Source organism: Apium graveolens, chromosome 1 (genome assembly GCF_009905375.1).
Source record: "Apium graveolens cultivar Ventura chromosome 1, ASM990537v1, whole genome shotgun sequence".
Lineage (NCBI taxonomy): Eukaryota > Viridiplantae > Streptophyta > Magnoliopsida > Apiales > Apiaceae > Apium > Apium graveolens.
The window spans coordinates 191,079,303-191,106,444 of NC_133647.1; the positions used below are offsets into that span (position 1 = coordinate 191,079,303).

At 33.3% G+C, this 27,142-nt stretch overlaps 3 protein-coding genes across 3 annotated transcripts; all 3 read right to left on the reverse strand.

Annotated features, from left to right (window-relative positions):
* Window positions 1–6,981: 6,981 nt before the first annotated feature.
* LOC141723335 (2-oxoglutarate and iron-dependent oxygenase domain-containing protein CP2-like) lies at window positions 6,982–11,167 on the reverse strand. The gene is made up of 9 exons (XM_074525133.1): window positions 10,745–11,167; window positions 10,429–10,476; window positions 9,694–9,870; window positions 9,448–9,598; window positions 9,261–9,347; window positions 8,603–8,727; window positions 8,358–8,476; window positions 7,331–7,442; window positions 6,982–7,234 (listed from the first exon to the last, which is right to left on the reverse strand). Exons 1-9 carry the CDS (start codon window positions 11,039–11,041, stop codon window positions 7,169–7,171), a joined length of 1,182 nt encoding a protein of 393 aa, XP_074381234.1. The 5' UTR covers window positions 11,042–11,167; the 3' UTR covers window positions 6,982–7,168.
* Window positions 11,168–16,481: 5,314 nt separating this feature from the next.
* On the reverse strand, window positions 16,482–17,015 carry LOC141713966 (secreted RxLR effector protein 161-like). The gene has a single exon (XM_074517520.1). It carries the CDS (start codon window positions 17,013–17,015, stop codon window positions 16,482–16,484), a length of 534 nt encoding a protein of 177 aa, XP_074373621.1.
* Window positions 17,016–17,557: 542 nt separating this feature from the next.
* Window positions 17,558–19,530, reverse strand: LOC141713973 (uncharacterized). The gene is made up of 6 exons (XM_074517527.1): window positions 19,478–19,530; window positions 18,711–18,930; window positions 18,554–18,643; window positions 18,260–18,361; window positions 17,986–18,148; window positions 17,558–17,787 (listed from the first exon to the last, which is right to left on the reverse strand). Exons 1-6 carry the CDS (start codon window positions 19,528–19,530, stop codon window positions 17,558–17,560), a joined length of 858 nt encoding a protein of 285 aa, XP_074373628.1.
* Between the last annotated feature and the right edge of the window lie 7,612 nt (window positions 19,531–27,142).

Here is a 27,142-nt window from a genome sequence, read left to right on the forward strand (position 1 = left end):
TAGAGGGCCAAAAAGGCTACATTCAGATCTGACCAGGCTTTGGGATAAGTACTTTTTGACTTACTTTTGTTTTCAAAAAAGTTTTGATACTCTGATTTTCGAATTTCGTATAAGATATAAGAATTTTGTTTCCAACTGTATAAGAAATAAGATACGAGAATCTTTTGAAACCCAGTCTCTACGTTTTTGAACATGTTCGTAATTTACGCTATAGTTCCGGAACTAGCCTTAGATACCCTTATTAGGCGCACAAGTGTACAACTTTGGATACCTATTAAGGGCGCGTAATTATTGAACTTTAGAAGCCGACCACTGGCAAAGTGTGGTATATGAAAATAAGAATAATAATAAGATGCCGGCTACTGGCAAAGTGTGGTCGTAGATCAAGACTGTGGTATTTATAAGAATTATCGTTTGGTTTTGTTTTACTCTGTTCTGATCTGTTATAAAAATCTGCTCTCTTCAGTTTTAAATTTTGAATTTTAAAATATAAAACTTTGGGTTGGATTTATTTTAGAAATTGTTTTTCAAAATTATTATTATTTTGAGAAAAAAATTATTTTATTAAAACACACATTGTTTTCCGGTTAAATAGTTAGTCAATTTGTACCTGCTGGGCTTTGTAGCTCATTACTTACAATTTTAGGTTTCGTGTAAGACTTCGAGCTGGTTAGCATTGGAGTTCGAGAACTTAGAATTGGAGTAGATTGACCTTTGGGCTTCCGTTAGCTGCGCGTTGTAATAGTCACCTCTGTAATAGACTTTTTTATCAAGAAATTGTATTTGATTTTAGTTTCAATTTTAGAATTAATAGTCCCGAAATGCGGGCTGTTACACTTTACCATCGACCCCCATGTCTCTTACTTCTCTTACTATATATTATATGTCAACCAAGGGTAAAAAGAGCCATTTTAATGGCAGTAAAATCACAATTTTGCCCTTTTGTTTTGAAAAATTATAAAAATGCCACTATTACACAATTTTTGTTAAAAATATAAAAATGCCACTATTACACAATTTTTGTTAAAAATAAATAGAATTGTTATATCGAATAGGAATTGAACCCCTTACCTCTTACTCACAAATTTCATGTCACTTCCATCAAGCTACATAACTTTTTAAGTCCAAATTAAATTTCTTATTAGATAAGTCATATCCTCTCCTTTTATCAAATTCTATTTTTTAATACTTTAACTTTTGAGTGAATAAAATGTATATGTCAACCAAGGGTAAAAAGAGAGCCATTTTCATGGTTGTGAAATCATATTTTTCCTTTTGTTTTGAAAAATTATAAAAATGTCACTATTGCACATTTTTTGTTAAAAATAAGTAGAATTGTCGTATCCATATCCAATATCCAATAGGAATCGAACCCCTTACCTCCTGCTCACAAATTTTCATGTCACTACCATCAAGCTACATAACTTTTTCAGTCCAAATTAAATTTCTTATTAGATAAGCCATTACCTCTCCTTTTATCAAATTCTTTTTTTTATTATTTTAACTTTTGAGTCAATAAAATGTTAGTTTATACAATTATATATATGTGATGTAAATTTTGAAGTTAGACAATCACACACACACACATATCAATTATGTTGTAATTATTATGATATATATATATATATTATAAAATTAAATAGTTTTTATACTTTTGTTGGATTTATTTTCAAAAATCATAATTTCATTGAATTCAATTTGACTTGTGTGTTTATCGAGTCAAAAGTATTTGAATTAATCCGAAAATACTTGGAATGAGTAATCAGATAAAAAAAATCAAATATACGAGAATCGAACTTGTGACTAAATTTTATCTTAGAATCATAGTGCTATAATGAATTTTGATTTTATTTAAAAAGTTTTGTTTTGAAAAATATATTTTCTATTTTTTTTTTAATTTTAACTTTTTAGTAAATAAAATGATAATTTATATAGTTATATAGTTATATAGTTACAATTCAAATTTTGTAGTTAGACACACACATATCAATTATATCAATTATGTTTTTTAATATATTTTATAAAATTCAACATTTTTTATACTTTTTTGGATTTGTTTTGAAAAAATCATAATTATGTTTTATTCAGTTTGACTTGTGTGATTGTCGAGTCAAAAATATTCGGTTTAATCCGGGAGTACTTGGAATGAGTACTTGGATCTGAAAAATCAAATATATTAAAATTTTAATTTTAAAAACTAATTCATTAGGTCATCTCCAAGCATTACTCTATTTTAAAATAAATTTATCTTCAGATTTCACCTTTTTTCACTTATATTACCATTTCATCTCCAATCATTTTTCAAATTTTACTTTAAATTTACTTAATTACTATGTACAATAATTAAATAATTTTAAAATATATCGAGAGTTGGGCCTACATGATATAGGAACATGTGAGAAAGTTTATTATAAAACCAATATCTTCATATCTACAGTGTAACTCCAAATTTGAAATTGCACGGTGTTTTCCTTTATTTATAAAGATAGGGTAATTCATCATTGGAGCTCTGTAACTTCATATATAGAGTAAGAAATGAAGTAATATTGCATATAAAGATGTGATTGAAGATACCCTTATTATTGATATGTATCATATAAAAAATTATATATTACTTTTGAAGATGAAACCAATCGAAACAATATGCATTACTCTTATACATATCATTATTATATACATAATTCTACAAAATAGAATTTTTTTAATTATAATTCATTACGGAGGTAAAAATGTTAATTTTGTATAATCGGACATATATAGATTACACAACGAGATGAGTAAGTAAATTTTGTAAGACTCTTAATTAGTTAGGTAATTGTGTTGGTTCAATATTTTTCTTACCTTCTATTTATTTTTAGACTTCTTAATATTTAATTCGAGTAGATACAAGTTTGACCCGAGTCAAACTCAAATTTCGGTTTTATTCGACTAAGGAAAAATCAGCTCGTGAATAAGTTCAATTATGTGTACTCGGTCGATATCTTGGCTAAAACATTCGAGTTTTAGAACAATAAAATGGGTTAGTCGAGCAGTGACACGGAAAAATAAAATACTAAAATTTGATATAATATAAATAATATATTAAATGTAGTGTATTTCATTACTTATACTAAGTATATTTGTAAAATAAGAAAATTAGTGCCGAAAATATTATTAAATTAGACAACATTCATTTTTACACCCTCATTTTGAAAATTTATTTTTTATCATCATATTTTTCTGAGTGTACTTCATTTATTATTATCTTCTAATAGAGAATGTTAGTTTTTTATTAGTTTTAAAATGTTTTACACTCTTATTAATTTACCCGCTTAGTCAACCTAAGTGTTAACAATTTAGAACTGAGAAGAATTAGTAATAAATCCGCTCTTTTTTTTCGCTCTTCATTTTTTTAATCTTAACGAAATAAATAGGAATGAGAATTAACGTCATCCTCCTAACCCCGGTCGATCCCAGCCCGTTCGCGTCAGGGATTTCGAGAAGTTTTCGGGGGCGGGCCTAGCAATGAGGAAGATTTTATAAAATTTCGGGACCGGGCGGAGTTTAGGATTAGTGTCTCCCCGCCCCATTTTCCCGACCCCGATTATATGTATATATATACATAACAACATATTTATATATTACATTAAATTAATTATTATAATAATAATATTAATAAAATATTATTTTATTATTAAATTAATCTAAAATTTTGTTGATCAATTTTTTTACATTATTATTTAAAATATTTTTCTGAATTTAAATTTATCATTTTTTTATATTGTAAATCACTTTTAATATGATATGATTTGATTTTAAAAATATGAGATATTACTAATGTTTTTGTATAATACAAATTAGTATATATTTTTTAAAAAAAATAAAAATAAAAATACATGATTATAATTTTTAATTATATCCAGAATTCTCGCAGGATTCCCTATTCGGGTGAGGACCTGCAAGGAATAGAATATCCATTCAGGGTGTAGGGTGGATTTGGGGATCAGATAGCAGTTCCTGATCCCGAAATGACCCAATACACATCCCTATAAACAAACTACAAGTATTTTTGTTATAATAGTATAGTTTTAATTTTCTATAATAATTATGTTTATTTACCTTAAACTAAGTATCTAATATTAAAATTATTGGGGGTGAGCGAGAATCGAACTTTACGACAAAAGTAATTTTCGCCACTTAAGTTATTTATATTTTCGAAAAGAAAAAAAAAGAAGAGAATATAGTGATGACCTTTATGTCATCTCATTTTCATTGCATATTTATTTATTTAAATTTTTATGAAATGTAATTAAATATATAAAAATATATCATTCATTATTACGTAATTGATGTATGAATATAAAATAGAGTTAAAATAATCATTTTTTATATTTAAAAATTAAATTTTTATAAATGTGAATTCGTTCGAGATAATATTTCGATATAAATACAGGCCCGTGCCTCGCGCGGACTTTTACGCTAGTATCAATAAAAAATCGATTATTTATGGCTTTCATGCTTATGCGTGATCGCTTACCGTCTTGATGATAAAATGAAACTTCGGAAATAATACCATCATCCTTCTCCTTCGGGACAATTCAAAAACAGAGGATCTTCTAATAACTTGCATTAAAATCCTAAATTTTGAATCTTGAAAAAATAATAGACTAATAACTAACCGTGTAAATATAACAAAATACCAAAAATAACACACAATTAAGAGAAAAGTAATCTTACATGATATATCACAACCAATGATGTTCTCCGTCGACTTTCTCAGGAAAGATTTTACGTGAAAAAAATATGAAGCCGAGATGTCTCCATAAATTACATTGTGTTTATTTCCAAAAAATCACCTTGCCACCATAAAAATTGCTTTAAAATCGTTGTTACTTAGGCCAGACTTTGACAACCACAATTTCCTCTCTTTTTTATTGTACTTGAGGCTTTCTACTTAACATAAATAGGAGATCAACTAATTCTTGCACTTCATCTTCACAATACAATGTCATTTCACTTTTTTTCACATCTCGAAGAGTATCTAGTTTCCCGTCTGGAAAGTGTATAAGACCCTGAAATCTTTTCTTGTGACCATCGCGAGTAGCAGATTTTAATTTTTCTCGATAAATTTCACGCTCCTTCAACACTTGGCTAATTTTTGCAGCGATGAGTTCTTGATGAGCCATTATGAAGATGAGATGAGTTCTTGATGATGAGCCATTATGGAGATAACTAGTTCTTGCTCAGAACAACACCTTATATAGGTATATTTTATGATTTTGTGAAATACCTTGACACAAAAGAAAAATGATTTTGTAAAATAATATATACTCGAATAGGGCTCACAAATTAACATGTAACCAAATATATGTTTTACTATAAAACGAAAATAGTATTGAATTTGATTGTATTCTTTTAGATATACTAAAGAATTGAGATTAAATATGGGAGGTACGTTAATAATTATTAAAATAATTTTTCGTTAATGTAATAGTTTGGACAAAAAATATTATTATCTATTGAGTTTTATAAAAATAAATTAATACTAGTAAAAAGAAATTCTAAGTAAAGTTATTAGAGGAAGTATAACGAGGTACTTGAGCCGGAAATAAAGCTTTTAATTTATAAATGGGTTAAGGCCTATTTAGTCAAACTTGTGTCTAGGTAAATGAATTTATGTTGGGCCATGAGCCCAATAACAACAGTCTATGAAATAAGCTAGAGTTTTTGATAAGTTTGAGTTAGAACTGTATGGTAATTGTAATTTGGGGTATATGATATTAGATTAATAAGGAATGAGTAATGCTAAAATGGATCCCAAATAAAGTTTTTTATGCGAGGTATTATGCTAAAGAGTAGTAGTATTTAAATGCGAAGTTGGGGTCTAATCCGAGTAGTATTAACTTAAGCAAGGAGCTTGATGGAGGGGGAGTTCAGGTAATCTGATTCAGATTCTAAACAACCTTGGCTTCCTCCCCTCAGGATAAAACAGTTGAAGACTTGTTTAAACCAGGAAAACGTCAACGGAATGAAGAGCTGATTTTCGGAGAGAGATGGATCTCTTATAAATAGTATCAAGTTGGTTGATGATAATGATTCATGGTACTGGTCCAAGGAGTTACAGCAGAAGCAGTGGATTGAACCGGAGCTGGGTGATATCAACTTTGTGATACCTCCATTTTTAACTCTGATTAAAAACATGGTTGGGGATGGCTACTAGAGATCACAACGGTCATATTTTAGAGGCTGAGGCAGCTGTTGGAGGGGGAGGGGTAGAATTGAGGCTCACCTAGCTATAAGAAGTTCTCAGTTGGATTAAGGCTAGTGACGTTAATTCCTGTGCAGACAAATTGCCTCCTCGTGGTTCAAGCTTTTTCTAGGTGTGATTATCGAAGATTGTAAACGTCTATTACAATCTCTCAAAGTATACCTTTACTTTTGTAAAACGATCCGGGAACAAGGTGGCTAATTGGTTTGCCCGTTCAGCTTGTTCTTCTCCAGGTTGTATTTCCATCAGGAATATGATGATCCCTGTGGAACTCGAAATTATCTGATTTGGTTAAATGAAATCGGGTTTTAGTTTTAAAAGAAAAAAACTTTCATCATTTTGCATCTCTTACCTAATTAAAATAAAACCACCACCATGTCATCTCCATAAGAATTGCTTTTGGGTATTTGTTGGGCTCAAATTAATGCCTCCTGTTCTTACTAGGATCCTTCATTCCCTTCAATTCGTGTTAACAGGATCACGGTCATCTATAAATTGGGAATCACTTTCTTCTACTGGTTTCAATGTTTACACTACAACAAATTATGTAGCTCTGAGTTTTTTCAACAAATTGGCCTATATGCCAAGACATTTCAATGAAACTTAAAAATTAAACTGAATTTAATTTTTGTTTGCAAAATTGCAGATCATATTTTTGTAAATACAAGTAAAAATCACATTTTTATATATCATTTGTTGTATTTTAAAACAATAAACTTTAGAATAAGATATTCAAAATAAAATCCTTATTAAATTACAACAAGATTGAATGTGAAACATTAACAACACTGGATGTAAAGCAGTTAAAAATTTTGGCAAAGAAAAAAAAAGCTGTCTGTTCACCTTTGAAAAGTTGAATTTACCAACTATTTAAGCATCAATGGATTTTTAAATCTGCTGCTGTATCAAGAATTTTTCATCTCATGGCCTGGCATTATTGGTCCGCGATGAAGTAGCTTGCGATCCTACTAATAACTTCTGTATTTCCTGGATAGACAAAGAGTAAAGAAACAATACAATGAATCAGAATCCTTGAAGCAAATTCTTGAGGCGTATTTCAACTCTTGTATATGGTGTACATACCAGATTAATGTCTGCAATAGAACTGCGTCGCCTTTCTTCCTTTTCTCTTTGGCACACGCCACACCAACTGGGTGCTTTCTTTTCATATTTCTTCATTTCTCTAAATACAGAGCTGCAGTACAGCAATTGTATATTTTCAGTCCTTGAGGACTCCAAATAAAAAAGAGAATTTATAGTATTGGAACACACATTAATCTATACTTCATCCTGAATTTAAGAGGGCTCTGACTTACAAAATGCAAAAGAAAATGCTCTTATAATCAGTAATTTGAAACTCTGGAACATACACTAAAATGGCAATTGATTGATTAGATACATATTTCTGTCCATTCATAAACGTCATCAGGGGAACCTTCTCTTTGCGTTGTGTTTCAACTAAAGTGACATGGCATATAGAGTTGCTCTATTAGTTAAACAAAAAAGGGAAATTGTAATAGGGATTCCTAATCCGCGCCATGCGCGAACAGACACAGCAAAAAAAAATATCAATTGTTTGTTGTCCGTCTTTCTTTTGAGTGACCAACTAAAGTGACGTGAAATATATAGAGTTGCTTTAATATATAGCCAAACAATTCTTTTAAAAGTGACCAACTAAAATGATGTGAAATATAGAGTTGCTTTAATAGCCAAACAAAAAAAGAAAAAACTATATTTGGGATTCCAAGATCCAACATCTGCTTCATACACAGAGGAAAGAAAATAAAATCTTGTTGCACATCTTTCTTGATTTGATCTCTATGAGAAGGATTCAAAGAGAAAATGACGGAGAAGAAAAATATTATGATTAAATTATTTTCAGTTTTGATGTGTGCATTCCGCAGATCTAGGGATCTTTAATATAACTGGCCTTAAATTTTTTTGCTATGAAAGGTCTTTGCTACATCACAAATTTATCAGAATCATGAACTTAGAAAGCTTTTGAGTTTAATTCCTCATCCAGAGCATTCTTCTTAATAATAAGTTTATTGCTTAATTAAAATATCAATAAGCAGTATTAATTAGCAACAAAATTTGAGGATTACATTACCTTTGGCACCATAACAGCATATTAACTCTGTGCCCAGATGTGGTGGATAGAGCACCATGGCGATGACGACCACGATGAAGAACAGCACGTCCAGGGACATGTGAGTAATCGTAAATTTCCTATAAAAATAAAAAGAAAATTGGATGAACGTCAACTAAAGGAGGACAATCTATAAGAACTTTAATTGTGTTCAATAATTTCACAACATCATCTTCAATATGAACTACGGTATACAGTATACATACCTCGGGCTGACTTTCCACATTTACATGTTTCTCGCAGCGCACTCCACGGAAGAACAGCTCACCACCAGAAAATTGCTCTCCCAAGCAGACATTCAAAGTGACTTCTGAGTCATCTACATGAAAACCTACAATCATATGGTTTTTTGTTAGTTCCATATCATAAGCTAAGGCATCCCAAACGAAATTTGGCCTAAAATAAAAAGAAGTCATATTTTCAGAGTCATTTGAATTTTGAAAGTTGAATTGATTAGTTTAGACTATTGTATTACATATGTTATGTAATCAATATAAATATAAAGAAAATGATAAAAAAATTTAGTTTATCTTTTTGAAGAAGCAATTTGTAAAGGCATAAAGTATAAAACCATAAAGAATGGTGCTAGAGGTATCAAATTGGGTACCAAAATTTGGTTCCAAATAATATGACACTGGTGACTTGGCAATTTGGGAGGATGTTATTGGGAGAATTTATGTGAATGCAAGGGGCTCACTATTATTTATTGAATTGTAGCCGATGAAGTTATTTGGGAATCATTTTGCTTACCAATTTGGTACATCTAAAATTATTTAACCATAAAACTATGGGACAGAGGTTGCATATGAGATAATTTTTCTAAAAAGGAACATCTACTGAATGAAGTTCAAACTGATCACTTACCAAGGTAACTATCTCTATTTGTCCCGTACTCCACGATGTAGCCATGGTGGGAATCGAGTGTCGCTCCACCAACTTCGGGGAAAAAAACTGCAGACACAGCATGTGTTTACCAAGTAGATAATAATTCAGATCTATAGCCATAATAGTAGTATCATTTTGTTTGTACTTGTGAGAGAAAAATAATTACTTGTAGACATGGGACATATGAAATCTTCCATCAATTTGCCAAGCATTGCTTCCATGCCGAAGTCATCAAGAACAGCACCATATGCATTCATTGTATTGGGCCGCATAATTCTGACTCTAGTCTCACAGAGCCAATTTTCAATGTTTTCCATCTATGCAAACAGAACATGGTTATAAACGAGAAAATCTAAAACAACTACGAGCACCTGCCATAGCAGACAACAAAATGCAAAATGCTAAATGATACCTCATCTAGCATCATTTTACAAAATGCAGGCTGCAGCATTTCAAATGTTAATACTCCGGGACTTGGTTCAGATATAATTTTGCGGAAGCCCTCCTCTGTATTCTCACTGATTGCTTTGAGAAAAGAAGGAACAAAAAAGCTTGTCGGATTCATCATATACAGCTCCTGGTGCATAGGCTACAAAAGAAACAAGGTTAAAATGGGACCAAAAAATATTTGTATTAAATGAATGCTCCTGACTTGAACCGTTAATCTTGATGTTATTGAACTTCATGTCTTACAGCAGTACAGCTTCATGCTGCATAGGCTACCAATAATAAATGTTCTTGAAACAGGTAAAAAGACAAATAATACCAGAATACCACAATAGGAAAAATACAAACCTCTTACCTCTTACCAAACACAACATCAATGACAATCAGTTACATTTATTGCCTACTAAAAACCATATTTTTCATAAAAAAATTGTGTAATTACTCTCCATCCCGATTGATCTGTCATGATTTTTTGCGTCAAATTGACCCATCTTTATTGAAAATTTAATATAATATATTATCGAAAATATTTATAATTATTACATCATTGAAAAGTATGTTTAATCTACTTTAATATATATTTTTTAATTTTTTAAAATAATGAAAGAATGAATTTTTATTTACCATCGAAGTTGAGTCAAATTGAACATTAATATGTTATAAATATTGAGCAGAATATAAACATTAAATTTGATCATACCCGATAAGAAGACATGATTGCTTCCCTGTATTCTTTTTTGATTTTGTTCTGCAAAAAAAAAGCAATATTAAACCAATGTCAGAATCTTATTATCTATAAATTACTAAAATTAATGCTCACTAATATTTTTGAATTGTTCGACGAAACATAATTAAACAAAATAATTTTAATTTTATCTGTAAAACAATGGGAAAATTAAAAGGTAGTAGTTACAAAGATTTTTCTTTACTATCTATTATTCTAAACATTATGTGAATACATGAAATTCACATTTGGTGAAAACAAACTCAAATCATATGAATATATTGATACTGACCCGATAATAATCATCAATAGGAGCATAGTCCATGATGATCTTGCGTATATAATGACATTTTTCATCCCAACGAGCGTTCATCATCTGGGGTGGCAGGTGGCGATGCATAGCACAGTAAAGTGAAGGATGATAATCTGATCGCGGAGCTGCATGACCACCTGCAGGCTTATTAGATGTGTTTGCCGTTTGTCTTTGACCTCGATTCGATGAGGAGTTCCGATCGCCGATCATAGCACTTTCAGCTGAATTATAGTGGTTATCATTCTCATTTGTCTGATTAGTAGACCAGGCAGACATTGTAAATGAGAGATCTGTAGATATTTGAGCTTGTTCGGTGGGGATGGGAGATTGTAAAAGGCTTTGTTCTGTGAGGCAGGTTGGATTAATTCTGTGTGCAAGGTTGTGGAGTGCGGTGAGGGATAGTCATGCGTATAGTCCAAATTTGTACGTTACAAAGACTCAACGTATTGACGTTTGTTTTCGGCTGCAAGTGTGCATGTGTGCCATTTGTAAAGCTCTTCTTGATGAGTCACTAGTTAGAGTGTGTTACATGCACGGTACATAAGATCAAGATACCAGTGTAGAATAGGAAAATAGAGAGATTATATTATATGATTTAAATGAAAATCGTAAAACTCTTATTCGGTAGTTTTTTCAAGATTAATTAACAAACTTTATTGATAAAAGAAATTTCTTTTTAAGTACTCCCTCCGTCCCTTTCAATTGTTTATATTTTTTAGAGAGTGTCCGACACACATTTTAAGGTTCATATAAAGTATAGTTCTGTAAAAAAAATTTACAATTTTGTTTTTTCTAGAATAAAAATTAAAACATTCAACTTTTATTCAGAAAAAGAAAATTGTAAAAATAGGTTACATAACTATATTTTTTATGCACCTTAAGATGCGTGCCGAACAAATGTAAACAATTCGAAGGGACTGAGGGAGTAATATTTTAACTTTACTTTTTTTGCTTCACCATTTTTTGAATCAAGTATTATAGTTCTAAATATTTATTATTTTTATTATTTTTGGATTTCTATATTACTTGAAATTCTACATTTATTATTTTTATCAATTTTTTGACTCTCATATGCCCCTATAACTATATTATTTTTTAGATTAAATCTCTATCTTAATTACTTCAATCTCGTTATAACTTTAAATTTATTATTTTTATTCTTTTTTATAATAATCTTATTATAAATTTTATGGGAAGAACCTTTTCGTCTTCGGTGGAAGAACAATGTTAGCTACCCCATGAGAAAGTGGGAGAAATTAGAATACACAATTAAATTCCTTTATTACAAGATTATGGACTCAATGCAAGAATTATGATAAATAAATCTCGAGGCTTATTTCTTCAAAGAAATTTCGAGTATTTATATATTTCAATAAAATAATTAAAATATGAGAATTTTAATTTATAATCTTCTTTAATAAGCGACACCACTTTTTAAATGGCACAAATTAGATTTATCTCTTTTTGGTTTCACCTATTTTTATTCCCATTTGTGTTATATTTTACATCCTACAAGTCTAAATTTTATAAATACTATTTAATTTTGATTTTGCTTTTTTAAGTAATATAAACTTGGTTTCACCTATTTTGATTTCACCCCTTCAATATTCAATCTGATATTAATCTTAATTTATAATTTATTATAATTTATAGTTCTCTATGTATCATTTTTACCTGATTTTTGACACTAATATGCCTTTTGTTTATACCATTTTAGAGATTGAAATTATATCTTAATTATTTTAATCCCGTTACTCATTCAAATCATTCAAGATACATGTTGTAATCTTGACTGGAACAGATCTCCAATCAAAAACTCGACCGGATACATATGCGACACATGTGCAAGTTCATGAGCCGACATATTTGCAGCCCAATACAACTTCAAGTTGTTTACTCCACGGACCAACTCTCTCTAAACTCATCTATTACCTTTCCAATTCTTGATCGCATAGGAGCAGTACTTCTTATCATCTGAACCACAATCAAGCAATCAGAGTCAATAGTGATGGAGTTCCATTACGATTCTTTAGCCCAGTTTAAATCCTCCTTCACTGCAATCGTCCCCACTAGAGTTGGGTTCATTACCTTTTAGCTTTTGCCAGAGAGGTGACCATCATGGTCTCGAGCAATAATTTCAATACCAGATCTACCTTGATCTGTGAATACTACTGCATCAGTCATAATCTTTACTTCATTATAGCATGACTTTACCCAGTAAACAACACCATCTCCTGGAATTGGAGGATGAAGTGGTGCTCCAATAAATCTACCCTGAGCAACTGTCCGCTGTGAAAGATATTCCCAAATTTTTGCAACAATTTTCATAGTCGTCCTTCTTCTATTGCTCCATACCAGATCATTTCTTGCTCTCCAAATCGACCATCACAGAGTATTGATCTTCGGTTTGCTGTTCTTTGATTGCCTTGCTAATTTCTCTTCAAGCCACACTGAAAAATCCATGCAATCCTCTGTACCAAAGCTCGAATTATATATTTTCCATCATCTTGTTGCTAGCCTGCATTGGACTAAAATATGAAATATCGATTCCACATCTTTATTACAGACAGAGCATATATTGTTGACTTGAACCTGTTTAGCCTGCAATTGGACTTTAGTTGGAAGATAATGCGATACAGCTCGCCATATCAAGTGCAACATCTTTGGCGGGCTTTAATATTCCATATGTTTTTAAAAAATTCGCCATTATTAGCTGCATTCCATGCTCCTTTCTGCTGTTGGATGAGCTTAGACGCACTTTTCACCTAGTATTGACCCGAGATTTCCAACTTTCAGCTTAATACATCCTTCTCCAAATCTTGTTCAACCTAAGTGTTAGTATTGGACCAATACCGTTAATTTAATTAATTTATCGGGTTCGAACATCAATATTACGTAATTATAAGTATCCTCTTCATTAATAAAATAAATACGATTTCGGTGGAACACAATTATACCAAAATACCAAATTTTGATTATCATTAAATAATTTATTCTATCTGACTTTATCGGGTTCAAATCTCTATTTAAACATAAATATACAAAAACTCAATTATTTGGTTTTACTGGCTTTAATTCCCTGTTATTATATAATTAATAATAATTTGTTAATTATATATTTGGACTTTTTAAAAAAAATACCCAATTATAACCTTTTTCCCAAAATACCTTTCTCAACTTTGCAACCATATGTACAACTAAGATAATCCAAAATCGAGAACAATTGCAATTTCAAAAATCAGTAATAAAAATATTATTTGATTTCATAATACATTTCTTAACAAGTTGTACTGATTAAATCAAATATATAAAAAATGCAACCAAAAATAAACTTCAATTATTTTTCAGAAAATTGAAAAAAAGATAGCTGTATTTAGTTTTTTTTACAAATATGACTTATATCCTTCCAATTGAGAATATGTTCTAAAATATTCTTGCGGTGAGTTAGAGTCGAACGGGAGACATACGATAAACTCTTAATCACTAATGTATTCAATCGCGCTAAGTTAATTTTTAGTTGACTATAATTGTAAAAGGTATTTTACAATATTTTCAGAAGATGGTAAAATCGCATTAAAGTACAAAAAGTGGTACTTTAGTAATTTCTCAACATACTTTTATCAAATTTTCAAACTCAATTATGAAAACTACACTATTTCGATTCTTTACTTTACATGTTTGACATTTATTTTTTATCAAATAAGTTAACGCTTTTTCGTTGAATACAATAATATCGTAGTACTAAAATACCATAATTTGATTATCACTAAATAATTTAATTAAATTATTTTATCGATTTCCAACCTCTTCAACTACATAATTATATTAATATACTTTATCAATAATATGAACGCTCTTATGGTGGAACACAATAATATCATCATACCAAATTTGGTTATAACTATATAATTTAATTGATTTCAATTGGTTTGAACATTTAAAAATATATAATTATACACGATTACTTATTTTATTTCAGTTTGTTTGGTTTCACTCGATTTTAATTCCATATAACTATAATATTAAAATTTATTGTACATTTTCATCTCATTTTTAAACTTAATACTCTACAATGACATCAATTTCAGTTTTATGTAACTATGTAAATGACATCATAGAAATGATCCAGCCAATTGAAAGTTCTCTCTAAATATCAACTCTATATATTTACTCCATTTCCAAACGTGGGTAGATGATTTCTTTACTTAATAATAGTGATTTATATTTTGTCAAACTATCCACAAATCGTGTTGCTCACGGCTAAAGTTTCAAAATAAAATGTTAATTAGTTATGTTTATTTGGTCAACAAAGACCTAATAATCTAATAATGTTAAGTTAATTTGTTGTGATATAAAATTTGAGTTAATAAAATTACCTATAATTTCATTATCTATTTTAATCATAATTTAGAAATAATTTTTGTAAAAAATTATTTAAAATAGATATTTAAATCTCGGTCCGTGCTTCACACGGGTTATCAACTAGTAAAAAAATTGATTAATTTTTTTTCAATTTTCAATATATGGGTACTCATATCACTACAAGAAACAGGGTTTTTACTGATTGCCAAATCGATCGTAATAACGACATGGACTAAGACGGTCTGATTATTCCGGGTCACTATTTACTTTCCTGGTCAAATTTTACGTTGATTAACCCGAATTTTGGTCGAATTTCGACCGATATTTATATTCAATCATTTTTTCTTTTTTTTAGTCAGTCGAAATAAGTCGGTCGATCATGTATTTATAAACATGATAATTATATTTGATTTTAAAGAAGATTTGTTTAAATTTTATTTATAACATGGTATAATTTAGAATTGGTTAATTAATACTTTTCTAAAAAAATGTTAGCAAAAATTAAATATATATCATTTATTAAAAAAATTATTCATGTATTAAATATAATTATAATCTCTATTAATTAGAGTCCATTTAGTTATACTCAACTTATTCCCAAACAATTTTACATAAAGTCAAACTTTTCCAAATTTAAATAAATCAAAAGTTACAAGTCTACATATTTCTTATACCCAAAATTATTTTAAAAATAAAATTGACATCACTAAATCATTTACACTAAATAGAAAAAAAATAATAAATAATATAATTTAGAAACTAAATACTAAATTTCAGTTAAAAATATAATGGCAAACTAAACCTAGTGTCTCTAGTGATAGGTCCGAGCACGGAATTGAGGCGAGACAACTGTTGAATCATGTTTTTGTTGTCCAAAAGGAATTAAGCAGTACTTTCTAGATAAAGGATATTGGAACTACACAAATTATAGTGAACAAGATTCAGCTGAAAACACGTTTTCTATATTGAAACTGCTGAACTGGAACTTATAGACTTGACGCTTACAAAACAAAGCAAAGAAAACACCAATATAAAGAACACACTGCACGTCTAAGATAATGCCTAAAAATCAGCTACTACCTGATACTGGACTCCTACAAATTCTCAACACTACTAGACTAAATCAAACTCCTAACAATATGCCAACTCAGTTGTCTTATTCAAATAACAGAAATAAACTAATAAATAAATGTTTAGATAAAAATCCAACATTCTCCCCTTTAATCTAAACATCCTGGAGATTCTGAACACCAAGCAACTTCCTCATGTTTTCGAACTTTATCGTGTGGAGTGCTTTTGTTAGTCTGTCAGGCCGCTGTTTAGTACTCTTCACATGTTTAATAACAATGCTTCCTTATTCAACAGACTCTCGTATGAAGTGGTACCGAACATCTATATATTTACTACGGCCGTGAAAGACTGGGTTTTTAGTAAGATCGATCACAGATCTATTGTCAACATACAAAATCACTGGTCCTGCTTTCACTTCAGAAATATAACTGAGAACCTTTTGCAACCAAATACCTTGGCATACTGCAGCAGTAGCGGCCATAAATTCGGCCTCACATGAAGACAAGGCAACACAACGTTGCTTCTGAGGCACCCATGTAATCAAGCTTTCGTTAAGATAGAAAGCCATCCCTCTTGTCGACTTCCTGTCATCCACATTTCCCGCAAGATCGCTATCTGAATAGCCAGCCAATAGGTAATCTCCATGTCCCTTTTTATATATAAGACCATAGTTCAGTGTGCCTTTAACATAGCGTAGTATTCTCTTCATTGCATTTAGATGTAGAACAGTAGGCCTTTCCATGAAGCGACTAGCAATTCCTACTAAATATGAAATATTTGGACGAGTATTAACCAAATACCTCAGACCACCAATCATACTCTTGAACAAGGTTTAGTTTATCAGTTTTTCATTCTCATCCTTGTGCAACTGAACTTTAGGCTCCATCGAGTACTTCAATAGGTTGCATTCAGCCATTCCTGCCCTCCCAAGAATCTTTTCTATAAAAGATGTCTATTTTAATTCAATGCATTCCTTCCTCTGATCGATTTCAATACCAATATAATAGGACATGCCCCCCAAATTGCTCATCTCAAATTGCCTTCCCATTTGTTCCTTAAACCTTCCCATGCTTGATACAGTCGTACCAGTTATCAAAAGATCATCTACGTAAACTCCAACTATGAAAACATCATTTCCTTCACATCCAACATACACAACATGCTCAAAAGGACACTTGATAAAACCAAGATCAGTTAGAAATTTATTTAAATGAGAATACCAGGCACGTGGAGCTTGATGGAGTCCGTAAAGGGCCTTGAATAATATGTAAACTTTATGCTCTTCTCCTTCTTTTTCATAGCCTTTTGGTTAAGATACGCACACTTCCTCCAGTAATTCGCCATTCAAAAAGGCTGATTTTACATCAAGGTGATATACCTCCCACTCATTTTAGCTGCAAGAGCGAGCAACAAACGTACTGTCTCCATCCTTGTGACAGGTCCAAAAACCTCCTCATAATCAACTCTATACCTTTGGACATAGCCTTTTTCCACGAGTCTGGCTTTATGCTTAACCACCTTACCATAAGTGTCTCTTTTAACTTTGAACACCCATTTCAAATCTATTACTTTATGACCTGCATGCAGCTCTGTCAGTTCCCAGGTTTTATTACTTTCGATTATTTAATTTCATTTTTCATTGCTAGCCTCCATATCTTCTCTTATGCTGCTTGTTCATATGTAACAGGTTCATCAATTTCTGACAGTAATAGTTCATCCGCAGCTTCCACTTCTTGAGTCTCATCATAGATATTGCGAACCAAGTGACCTGAATCTTTGAAGCTCACTTCTTACATCACTCATATCATTTAGGCTACCAGTATTACTTCCACTCGAGCTCCCCAAGCTGTTAAAACCATTGGTGCTGCCACTTGCACTGCTTGACCAAGAATTTATTTCATGATTCCCTTCATTTTGTTCTCCACTTCCAGTAGCTCCCATTGTGTTTTGCTGATAGTCAATGACAGTGAAAAAGTTCGATGAACATACACTTCATGTCTCATTTTCATTCCACATACATCCTTTCTTTTCTTCAAAATGAACATCTCTGCTCATATGTACAGTGCCTTCAACTGGATCGTAAAGTCGAAATGCTTTAGTCCCTGATTCCTTTCCCAAGTAGATGACAAGTTTGCTCCTATCGTTGAGTTTTTTAAATATGTACTGCAGGTATCTTCATGTACCCCAAACAACCAAAAACTTTTATATGTTCCAGGTGTGGTTTCTTTCCTATCCATGATTCATATGGTGTCAGATTTGTTAAAGCACATGTGGGTAGCTTGTTTAACACATACACATCATGGCGTATCCCTTCTACCCACAGTTTTGCTAGAACATTTCTCTCTTTGAACATACTCCTTCCCATAGCCACCACCGTACAATTTCGCCTTTACACAACTCCATTATGTTGTAATGAATACGGAGCTGTATAATGCCTCTGTATCCCTGCAAATTCACAAAACATCTCAAACTCTTTTGAGAAGAACTCTCATCCTCGATCGGCTCTGAAAACCTTGATTTCCTGCTTTGATTCCTTTTCTGCTCTCTCCTTGAACTTCTTGAAAACATTTAGTGCTTCGTCCTTTGTCTTGAGCATGAAAACCCACATCATTCGAGTGAGATCGTCCACAAGCAACATGAAATATTTGTTTACAGCAGGGGTTGGTGGTGAAATGGGTCCACACAAATCCATGCACCAATTCATGTCGTTCTGTTGCTGCAAAAATTTTCCGCTGTGGAAATGATTTTCGTGTATGTTTAGACATTAGACCTCCCTTACAGGTTTCTTTTGGCAAAACCAGAGCTGGTAATCCGCATGTCATGTCATGTTTAATCATCAACTTCAAATCTTAAAAGTTAACATGCCCGAGTCACGAGTGCCATAGCCAAGCATTTTCTTCTGCCTTTGTTAGTAAACACACAGGTATGTTCTCTGCAATAAGCAACTTATACAAGCAATTCGAGGATCTCTTAACATTTAACAGTAATGTCCTATTTTTTTCATATACCCATAAAAACTCTCCATTAATGACAAGTCGATTTCCAGCCTCCAACAATTGTCCCAAACTTATTATATTATTACAAAGTTTGGAGATAAAATATAACTCTTTCAAGAATCGTTCCTCACCATTTTTGCATTTTAGTGCCACTGATCCCTTTCCTTTGATAGACACTGTTGACCCATCTCCAAACCTAACTTGTCCCTACACACTTTCATCCAAATCTTTAAACATTGGACGCTGTCTAGTCATATAAATATTGGCTTCGCTATCCAAGTACCAAACATTTGTATTGCCTTTGTATCCATGATCTTGTCCAGCTGGTGGAGTCATCTTCGCTTTATTTAAAAAACTAAGTTTATTTCTTCTCCTCTACATTCTGCCATTAAAAGTGCAGGCTCGTCATCATCAACTCGATCAAGATTCACCTTAGATTCTTGATCCTTTTCTTTTCCTAGTCGTGGTTTACGACATTCTGAGGCATAATGACCAATAGTTCCACAGTTAAAATATCTCAACTTGCTCATGTCACGAAACCCCCAGTTCACAAACTTACCACGGCTATCTCCTGTGCCACGAGTCCCATCCTTGCATGTCTTCTTCAACCACTCCTATCTAGTCAATAGAAGTTTGCTTTCAGTTTCTTCCCTTTTCCTCCACTCATCTTCAGTCAACAACAATTTTCCATCATTGTTTTCGACATTTCCCCGAGTCCTTTCTTCGTGTGCTTGAAGGGAACCAAGCACCTCCTCAACATACATCGTATCCAAGTTTCCAAATTGCTTAATGGCAGAAGCAATTTGAACGAACCTTGATGGGATTGCTCTCAGCAACTTTTTTACAATGTAAGCCTCTTCCATGTTCTCTCCTAAAGCTTGTATATTTGTAACCAAGTTGTTCAGTTTCATGTAAAAATCATCGAGTGGCTCAGTTTTCTTCATGCTTAACATCTTAAATTCTCCCTTAAGTGATTGAGTTCTAGCTTTCTTCACCTTATCAACACCCTAAAATACCGTCCTTATTTCCTCCCATGCTTTCTTAGCGCTTTACTTCTCCGCAAGTGACAATAGAACATCTTCAGGAAGTCCTTCGTAGACCGCAGCCAACGCCAACTTGTCAGTCCTTTCTTCCAAAACGGCCTTAGGATTTTTGGGTTCAATGGCTTCCCACACTCCATGGGCTTTCATGAATACTTTCATCTTAAGAGGCCATGCAATGTAGTTCGTTTAGGTTAGCATAGGGTATCTTAGATCAACAGAGTTTTCTTTGACTTTACTGGGTTCCATGGTTGCTGTCTTGGACATGTACTTTGGAATTCACCAGGGTGTGGCTCTGATACCAGATTATTGGAAGTACACAAATTATAGTGAAGGAGCTGGAAACTCATTTTAAATATTAAAACTACTGAACTGAAACTTATAGACTTGAGACTTACAAAACAAAGTAAAGAAAACACCAATATAAAGACCACACTGCACATCTAAGATAATGCCTAAAAACCAACTACTACCTATACGGGACTCCTACAAATTCTCAACACTACTAGAGTAAATCAAACTCCTAACAATATGCCAACTCAGCTGACTTATTCAAATAACACAAATAAACTAAATAAATTAATGTTTAGATTAAAATCCAACAGAGGAAACTTGTCTTTCGACTAAAAATAAGAACAAGTTTTACCAGAAATAAAAGAAGATAATGGAGGTTGATTTTAAGAGTAAGGGTTAGAGAACAAATTATAGCATGACCTGCTACTAAAAATCTTGTGGTGTCTTTCGTCCAAACCTATCAGGTGGAAAAACTTCATCAACCATGGAGAGCAGTGGGCAAAGTTACAAAGGACAAGATCACCAAGGTGCATCACAACTTTCGGCAACATTTTATTATTGGAGAGAGGGATCGAACCCTCCACCTCTCACAAGAGAGATTGAGCTGTATCAACCACTGGGTCAAAATCCTTGATTAACTGTAACTTGTAAACCAATATCATCATGATAATGACTTATTTGGTTGTCAAATTATTTCAATTGTCAGATTCATTGTAGATATTCAAGGTTTATTATTTAAGTATAAATTCAATTTAAGTATAGATTCTTACTGTTTTAAACAAAGATATGTTAGGTTTATTAATTAGGTATTTGGTGATAAATCCCTAAATTCTTATGGATTTATAAGTTAACCGATTGAGTAGAGGTTAATGTCATCAAGATCTACACTATTTCATGCTACTTCTTATATATTGTTATAAGACTGAATAGAACAAAATTAAAACATGGAAGTTTAAACATTATAGGTAATTTAACATCCTGCAAATTTACATTTCGAGAAAATATGTAGAAAAAATTATTCAAGTTTCACCCCATGCAATTTCCCATTTTTTTTATTTTTCAGGATTTTTGTCCCGAATTGGAGGTAAGATTTGAAATGGTTAAAGGTCCAACTATTGGTGCATAGAATACCAAAACTGTAGATTCATGTCTTAGTTACAATCCTGTAAAAATTTGAGAGAATTGAATATGTTTAATAGCTAGTTATTTGTGTGTGAGTGAGTAAGACTTCGACATTGAGGACTTGATAAATGGACGTTTAAAGAAAATATATGACGGCCCTTCCAAGTTTGGTATTACTTAGAGTTATTTTATAAGAGTAAAACCCTCATAATAGAGGTTAATTATTACAATTCTGATAATTTCAAGAAATTGATGCCTCCGTATTGAGCATAGGCTTTGAATGCTTTAAACACATAATTACTTATTGATGATTTAGCTATAAAAGTACCAGGTTTAGGCTTTAGTATATTATGAACAATATAAAAGGTCACACATTTACAAGTATGGAAAGTCTAAAATCAATTACAGAAAGTCTGGAACATGCCATTCACCGCTAAGTAAACTATAATTGATATCTATATTTATATTGAACACCCTCACTCGATAGGGGGGGCGGGAAGAAAGCTGAGACTAGAGTGGAACTCCTGAAAGAGGAAGGAAGGCAGACCCTTGGTAAAATTATTAACACATTAAGAATTAGAGGGAACATGAAGCACTCGTACATGACCAAGAAGGACCTTCTCATGAACAAAATGGATATCCATTTTAACGTGTTTAATAAGTTGATGTTAGACATGATTGGAAGAAAGATACATGACACTGATATTGTCATAGAAATCAATGATAGCTTTACGGAGTGGACAGTAAAGTTCACCCACGAGATTTCAACAATTGCGTTTCATAAACGTGAGATGAGACTCACGAGGGTCATGCATAAAAAACATATTTATTATACAGGGCAACTTATATCAGGATGAGTAAAGTTTAAATATTGGAGTGCTCCTGCCAAACTACGATATAATATTGGATCTGATTCATGAAACCCATTAGTGGCACTCAATTTGGCCTTTGTATCAATAGGGGTAAAAACATGCTTACAGTTGCTCATATTTTCCTGAGCAAGAATTTCCTCGGTATATTTTCGTTGGGAGAGAAACATAGAACCATGTTAACGATGAAAAGAAATATCCAAAAATAGCTCATAGGCCCAAGATCTGTCAAACCAAACTCATTGATTAAGACATAATTAATATGATAAAGGATACATGGTAGTAGACGCGGTGTGTACTATATCATTCACATAAACCGGACGATATGCAGTATCACTCCCGTGCTTGTAGGTAAAAAGAGAGCTATCATTCTTACTACAAACAAAACCAATTTGGACAATAAATTTTCCTAACATTTAATACCAAGTTCATGGAGACTATTTGAGGCCATAGATTTATTTGTGTACGTAAGCGATATACACAGTGAGGAGTGGATAAATTAACAAAATTCGGAGGTCGGTGCATATAAACAGTATCCTTTAAATCCCCATTAATAAATGCCTTCTTGACGTCAAGCTGGTGAATGGGCCAAGAAAAAAAGTGCTAAACTTAGCACTGTGCGAATGGTGACAGGTTTGACCACATGACTAAATGTTTTATCACATTCCACCCCTACTTCTTGATTACGACCATTTGCCACCAAACAAGCCTTATATCACTGTAAAGAGCCATCTGAGTTATATTTATGCTTAAATAACCACATATCAAGGACAATATTTGCATCTCGGGGGCGTGGGACAAGATCTCATGTACCATTTTTAATCAAGGCCCTGCACTTTCATAGTCTCTTTCCAGTTTAGGTCCCGTATAGCATGAATATGCAACTTGGGAAGTGAGGAGATGTTTAGAGTTTAGAAAAAGAGGTTAAGTGGTACTTTAGGTTTATGGACATCATGTTGAGAGCATCTGAATGGCAAATAGGGGAGGGGATGTGGCGGTGTGAGGCATATTAAACTGGTGGGAATAATCAAAATTATTTTATTATGACGAGTATATACAATACCATAGTGAGAAGGTTTAGGGGGAGTTTTGGGTGTTTGTGACACAATATGTTGTGACTGAGAAGATGGAGAGGATATTAAGAGCTCAAGAAGTGAAGGTTATGCATCCAGATGGAAGTCATTTGAGAATTGAGGGAAGATGAAAGATTTGAGAATAAAAAATTATTTCATCAAAAGTTACGTGACGGGATATACTGACTTTCTTTGTGGTTACATTAAAGCAAGCATAACCATGATGATTATGAGGAAACCCAATTAGAAATATGCAAGGTGTAGAGTAAATTGATCGTTTGTATTTCATAGTAGCACTCAAATTTGAAAAACACAAACACCCAAAGACTAGAACGCGGTCGTATGTAGGAAATCAATGACAAATAATATATGTAGGAGTACTATATCCCAATATTGATGTAGGGATGATGTTATCAAGCATAAGAAGATATTCAACTCAATACGTTGGAGGCACTGAGTTATGAGCGAGAAGAGAACGAGTTATATCATTAAGAATACGAATCATCTGTTCGACTTTCCCATTTTGTGAAGAAGTGCATGGGTAAGAGAACCTAAATTGCATCCCATTATTTGTACAAAATTTATGAAACAGAGTATTGTCAAATTTCCGAACCACGTCACATTGGAAAACCTTTATTTCTTTTTCGAATTAAGTTTTGATCATATTCTGAAATTAAAGAAATTTAGAATGAACATCAAATTATACTTTAGTGGATACACGCAGACATAATGTGTAAAGTCATCAAGGAGAACTAAATAACAATGTAACCTTGGCCACTAACACAGTGAAAGTCCACAAATCACTATAAATAATATCAAAAGCTGAAAATGTAAATGAGACATATGAAAAGGAAAACGTTTATGTTTAGAAATTTCACAAGAAGATTATCGATTAGATCTAGTCTCCTTATTACATGAGATTAAATTATTTTTTCTAATAAAGCTAGACACATGATGTACTGGATGTTCGAGATGATGATGCCATAGCTGAGAAGAGGTGACAACGAGAGAAATTGGATATGTTTGGCTTAGTGACTGAATAATGATCCCCGCTACTATTATATCTCATGACCTGGCCCCTCGTTTTAAGATACTTCACAGAAAATCAAGTGGGTCAAACTCGACAGAAAAATTATTTTTACTAATAAATTTACGGACCAACACAATATGTTTTATAATGTGAGTAACAAGGTGATAGGGATAAATAAATTATGCTTGTATAATTAAATACTGCATTAATTGTACAAGCTGTGGGCTGCTAGGCCCAATAAAAAGATATATGATACTCAGACCAGAAAGGTTAAGCCTGATGGACCAGATCAGGCCTGATGGAATAAAAAAGGCCCAAAAGCCCTGATTATTAATTAATTTCGTAATTAATTAATAAGGGACAAATCAGATGTTGAAAAGAGTCCCGATAAGGATATAAATCCTTGGAGATTAGCCTCAAGGGGACCTAAAAGGATAAGGAATCAGTTTCCTACTATCTAGGACTCCAAAGTCCATTCTAATTATGAGACTTGCCCACCAAGTCTCCTATACCAAGTCCAATTCAAGGACTCCCAACATCTATATAAGGGGTCTCACCCCCACCAATCAGAACTACGTTTTTTGGCTTGATTCTCTAATTCACAGAGATACGTAGGCATCTCGTAAAGGCAGATTGAGTCACGAAACACGAGAGCAGCCATTAAAGGCCTTGAGTTCCCGAATCTTAGTATTAAATACAGCAAGTAATAACCTTAGTTTTTTATCCATAACATTTGGCGCCGTCTGTGGGAAAAGCAACAACAACCATGGCGAGAACACGGAGAACAATTGGAGCTCTAGAGGAAGGAACACCATCAGAGACAACCCAGGTGATTTCATCAACCGTGGAGGTTCCTCCCCATTCAACTTATGCATCTACTCAGGGGGAAGCCCAGACAGGGGCAACTCAACCTCAGCCACAAGGGACAACTCCCCCGACTATTCAAGGTACGAATCCTCAAGTTCAACAAGTACATATACCTGTGAATTCTCTACCCGTCGGGTATGAATATTCAACTGTTGTTACTACTAACCCCCCTTATGGGATGCCTCTTCGCCCTGAGGTTGGAGGAAGCGGATATGCTGGGCGAGGCGAAGCACGAGGGCAGTCACCCCCCTATATACGAGGTTTGGGTCCTATTCCTGAGGATCGGGAATTTTCTGGTCCTTATACTGAGAGAGACTCCGAATCTTCGGATGATGAAGTGGCCCCGAGAAGAGGCGTCCTGGAAAAGAGCCAATGGTCGATGGAAGGCAACGCCCCCAAAGCACCCCAGGGGCGAATCCCCAAGAAGTGCAGGAAAGGATCAGGGCTCATGAGGCTGAAATCCAAAGGCTGAGGCGTGATTTGGAGGCTCACCAGGCCACCAGACCCCAGATACCTCCTAGGGGGAGAAATCCTCCTCCTGTCATAGACCTGGATGGTCCGGTAAGAAGAAGGGCTGTTGTCCCAAGAACTGATCCAAGCAATCTCCTTCCCCTTGGAGATCCTGATGATCCAACTCCACCCTTCACAGAAGAGATAATGAATGCCCATATCTCAAGGAAATTCAAGATGCCCACTATCAAAGCCTATGATGGCACGGGAGACCCCGCAAATCATGTTAGGACATTCTCTAATGCACTGCTGCTGCAACCCGTGAATGATTCTATAAAGTGTCGGGCCTTCCCTCAAACCCTGTCGGGTATGGCTCAAAGATGGTACAGTCGCCTGCCCCCAAATTCTATTGGATCGTTCAGAGAATTAAGTCAGGCTTTTATTAAGCAATTCATCAGTGGAAGAGTCCATGAGAAAAGTTCAGCATCCCTTATGAGTCTTGTGCAGGGAGCTAAGGAATCCTTGAGAGATTACCTGAATCGTTTTACAAAGGAGGCTTTAAAAGTCCCGGACCTTGATGATAAGGTAGCCATGGTAGCACTACAACAAGGAACCAGGGATGAGTTTTTCAAGATGTCCTTGGCCAAACGTCCCCCTGAAAACATGTTGCAACTCCAAGAGAGGGCAGGGAAGTATATCAAGGTGGAAGAAAGCATGAGGAAGACCGTAGTAAGTAATGAGCCCACTGGAGGCAAGAAGCGAAAAACTGATTTAGAATATATTGCAAAGGACAAATATCCTAGAACCGAACAAAACCCTGATTCAACCCCCAAGAAGGGAGGACCTGGGCAAAAGTTCACTGAATACGCTAAGCTTAATGCTCCTAGAAGTCAGATTTTGATGGAGATTGAGAAAGACAGAGATGTTCGCTGGCCTAAGCCCTTGAAGGTCGATCCCGCCAAGCTAGATAAGAGCAAGTATTGCAGGTTTCACAAAGATGTTGGCCATGACACCGATGAGTGTAGGCAATTGAAAGATGAAATTGAGTTCCTCATTCGAAAAGAAAGATTGAACAAATACACTGGAGAAGGAGGGGATAGGAATAATAATGGAAGGAAGAACTTTGAGGATCGTAGGAGGGACCAAGACGATCAGGGGCGAAACCCCCAGCCTAGAGGACCAGTTATAAACACCATTTATGGA

Excerpts from the sequence above, each read along its gene's own strand:
- LOC141723335 (XM_074525133.1), bottom strand. The coding sequence starts at position 11,041 with ATGTCTGCCTGGTCTACTAATCAGACAAATGAGAATGATAACCACTAT. Across the intron at positions 9,348-9,447 it reads CATATGTCCCATGTCTACAA|TTTTTTTCCCCGAAGTTGGT; the intron begins GTAATTATTTTT and ends CTGTGTCTGCAG. Across the intron at positions 8,477-8,602 it reads ATGTGGAAAGTCAGCCCGAG|GAAATTTACGATTACTCACA; the intron begins GTATGTATACTG and ends TTATTTTTATAG.
- LOC141713966 (XM_074517520.1), bottom strand. The coding sequence starts at position 17,015 with ATGATTGGTGGTCTGAGGTATTTGGTTAATACTCGTCCAAATATTTCA.
- LOC141713973 (XM_074517527.1), bottom strand. The coding sequence starts at position 19,530 with ATGACTCCACCAGCTGGACAAGATCATGGATACAAAGGCAATACAAAT. Across the intron at positions 18,362-18,553 it reads GGTGGTGGCTATGGGAAGGA|TACATATTTAAAAAACTCAA; the intron begins GTATGTTCAAAG and ends AGATACCTGCAG. Across the intron at positions 18,149-18,259 it reads ACGATCCAGTTGAAGGCACT|CAAAACACAATGGGAGCTAC; the intron begins GTACATATGAGC and ends ATTGACTATCAG.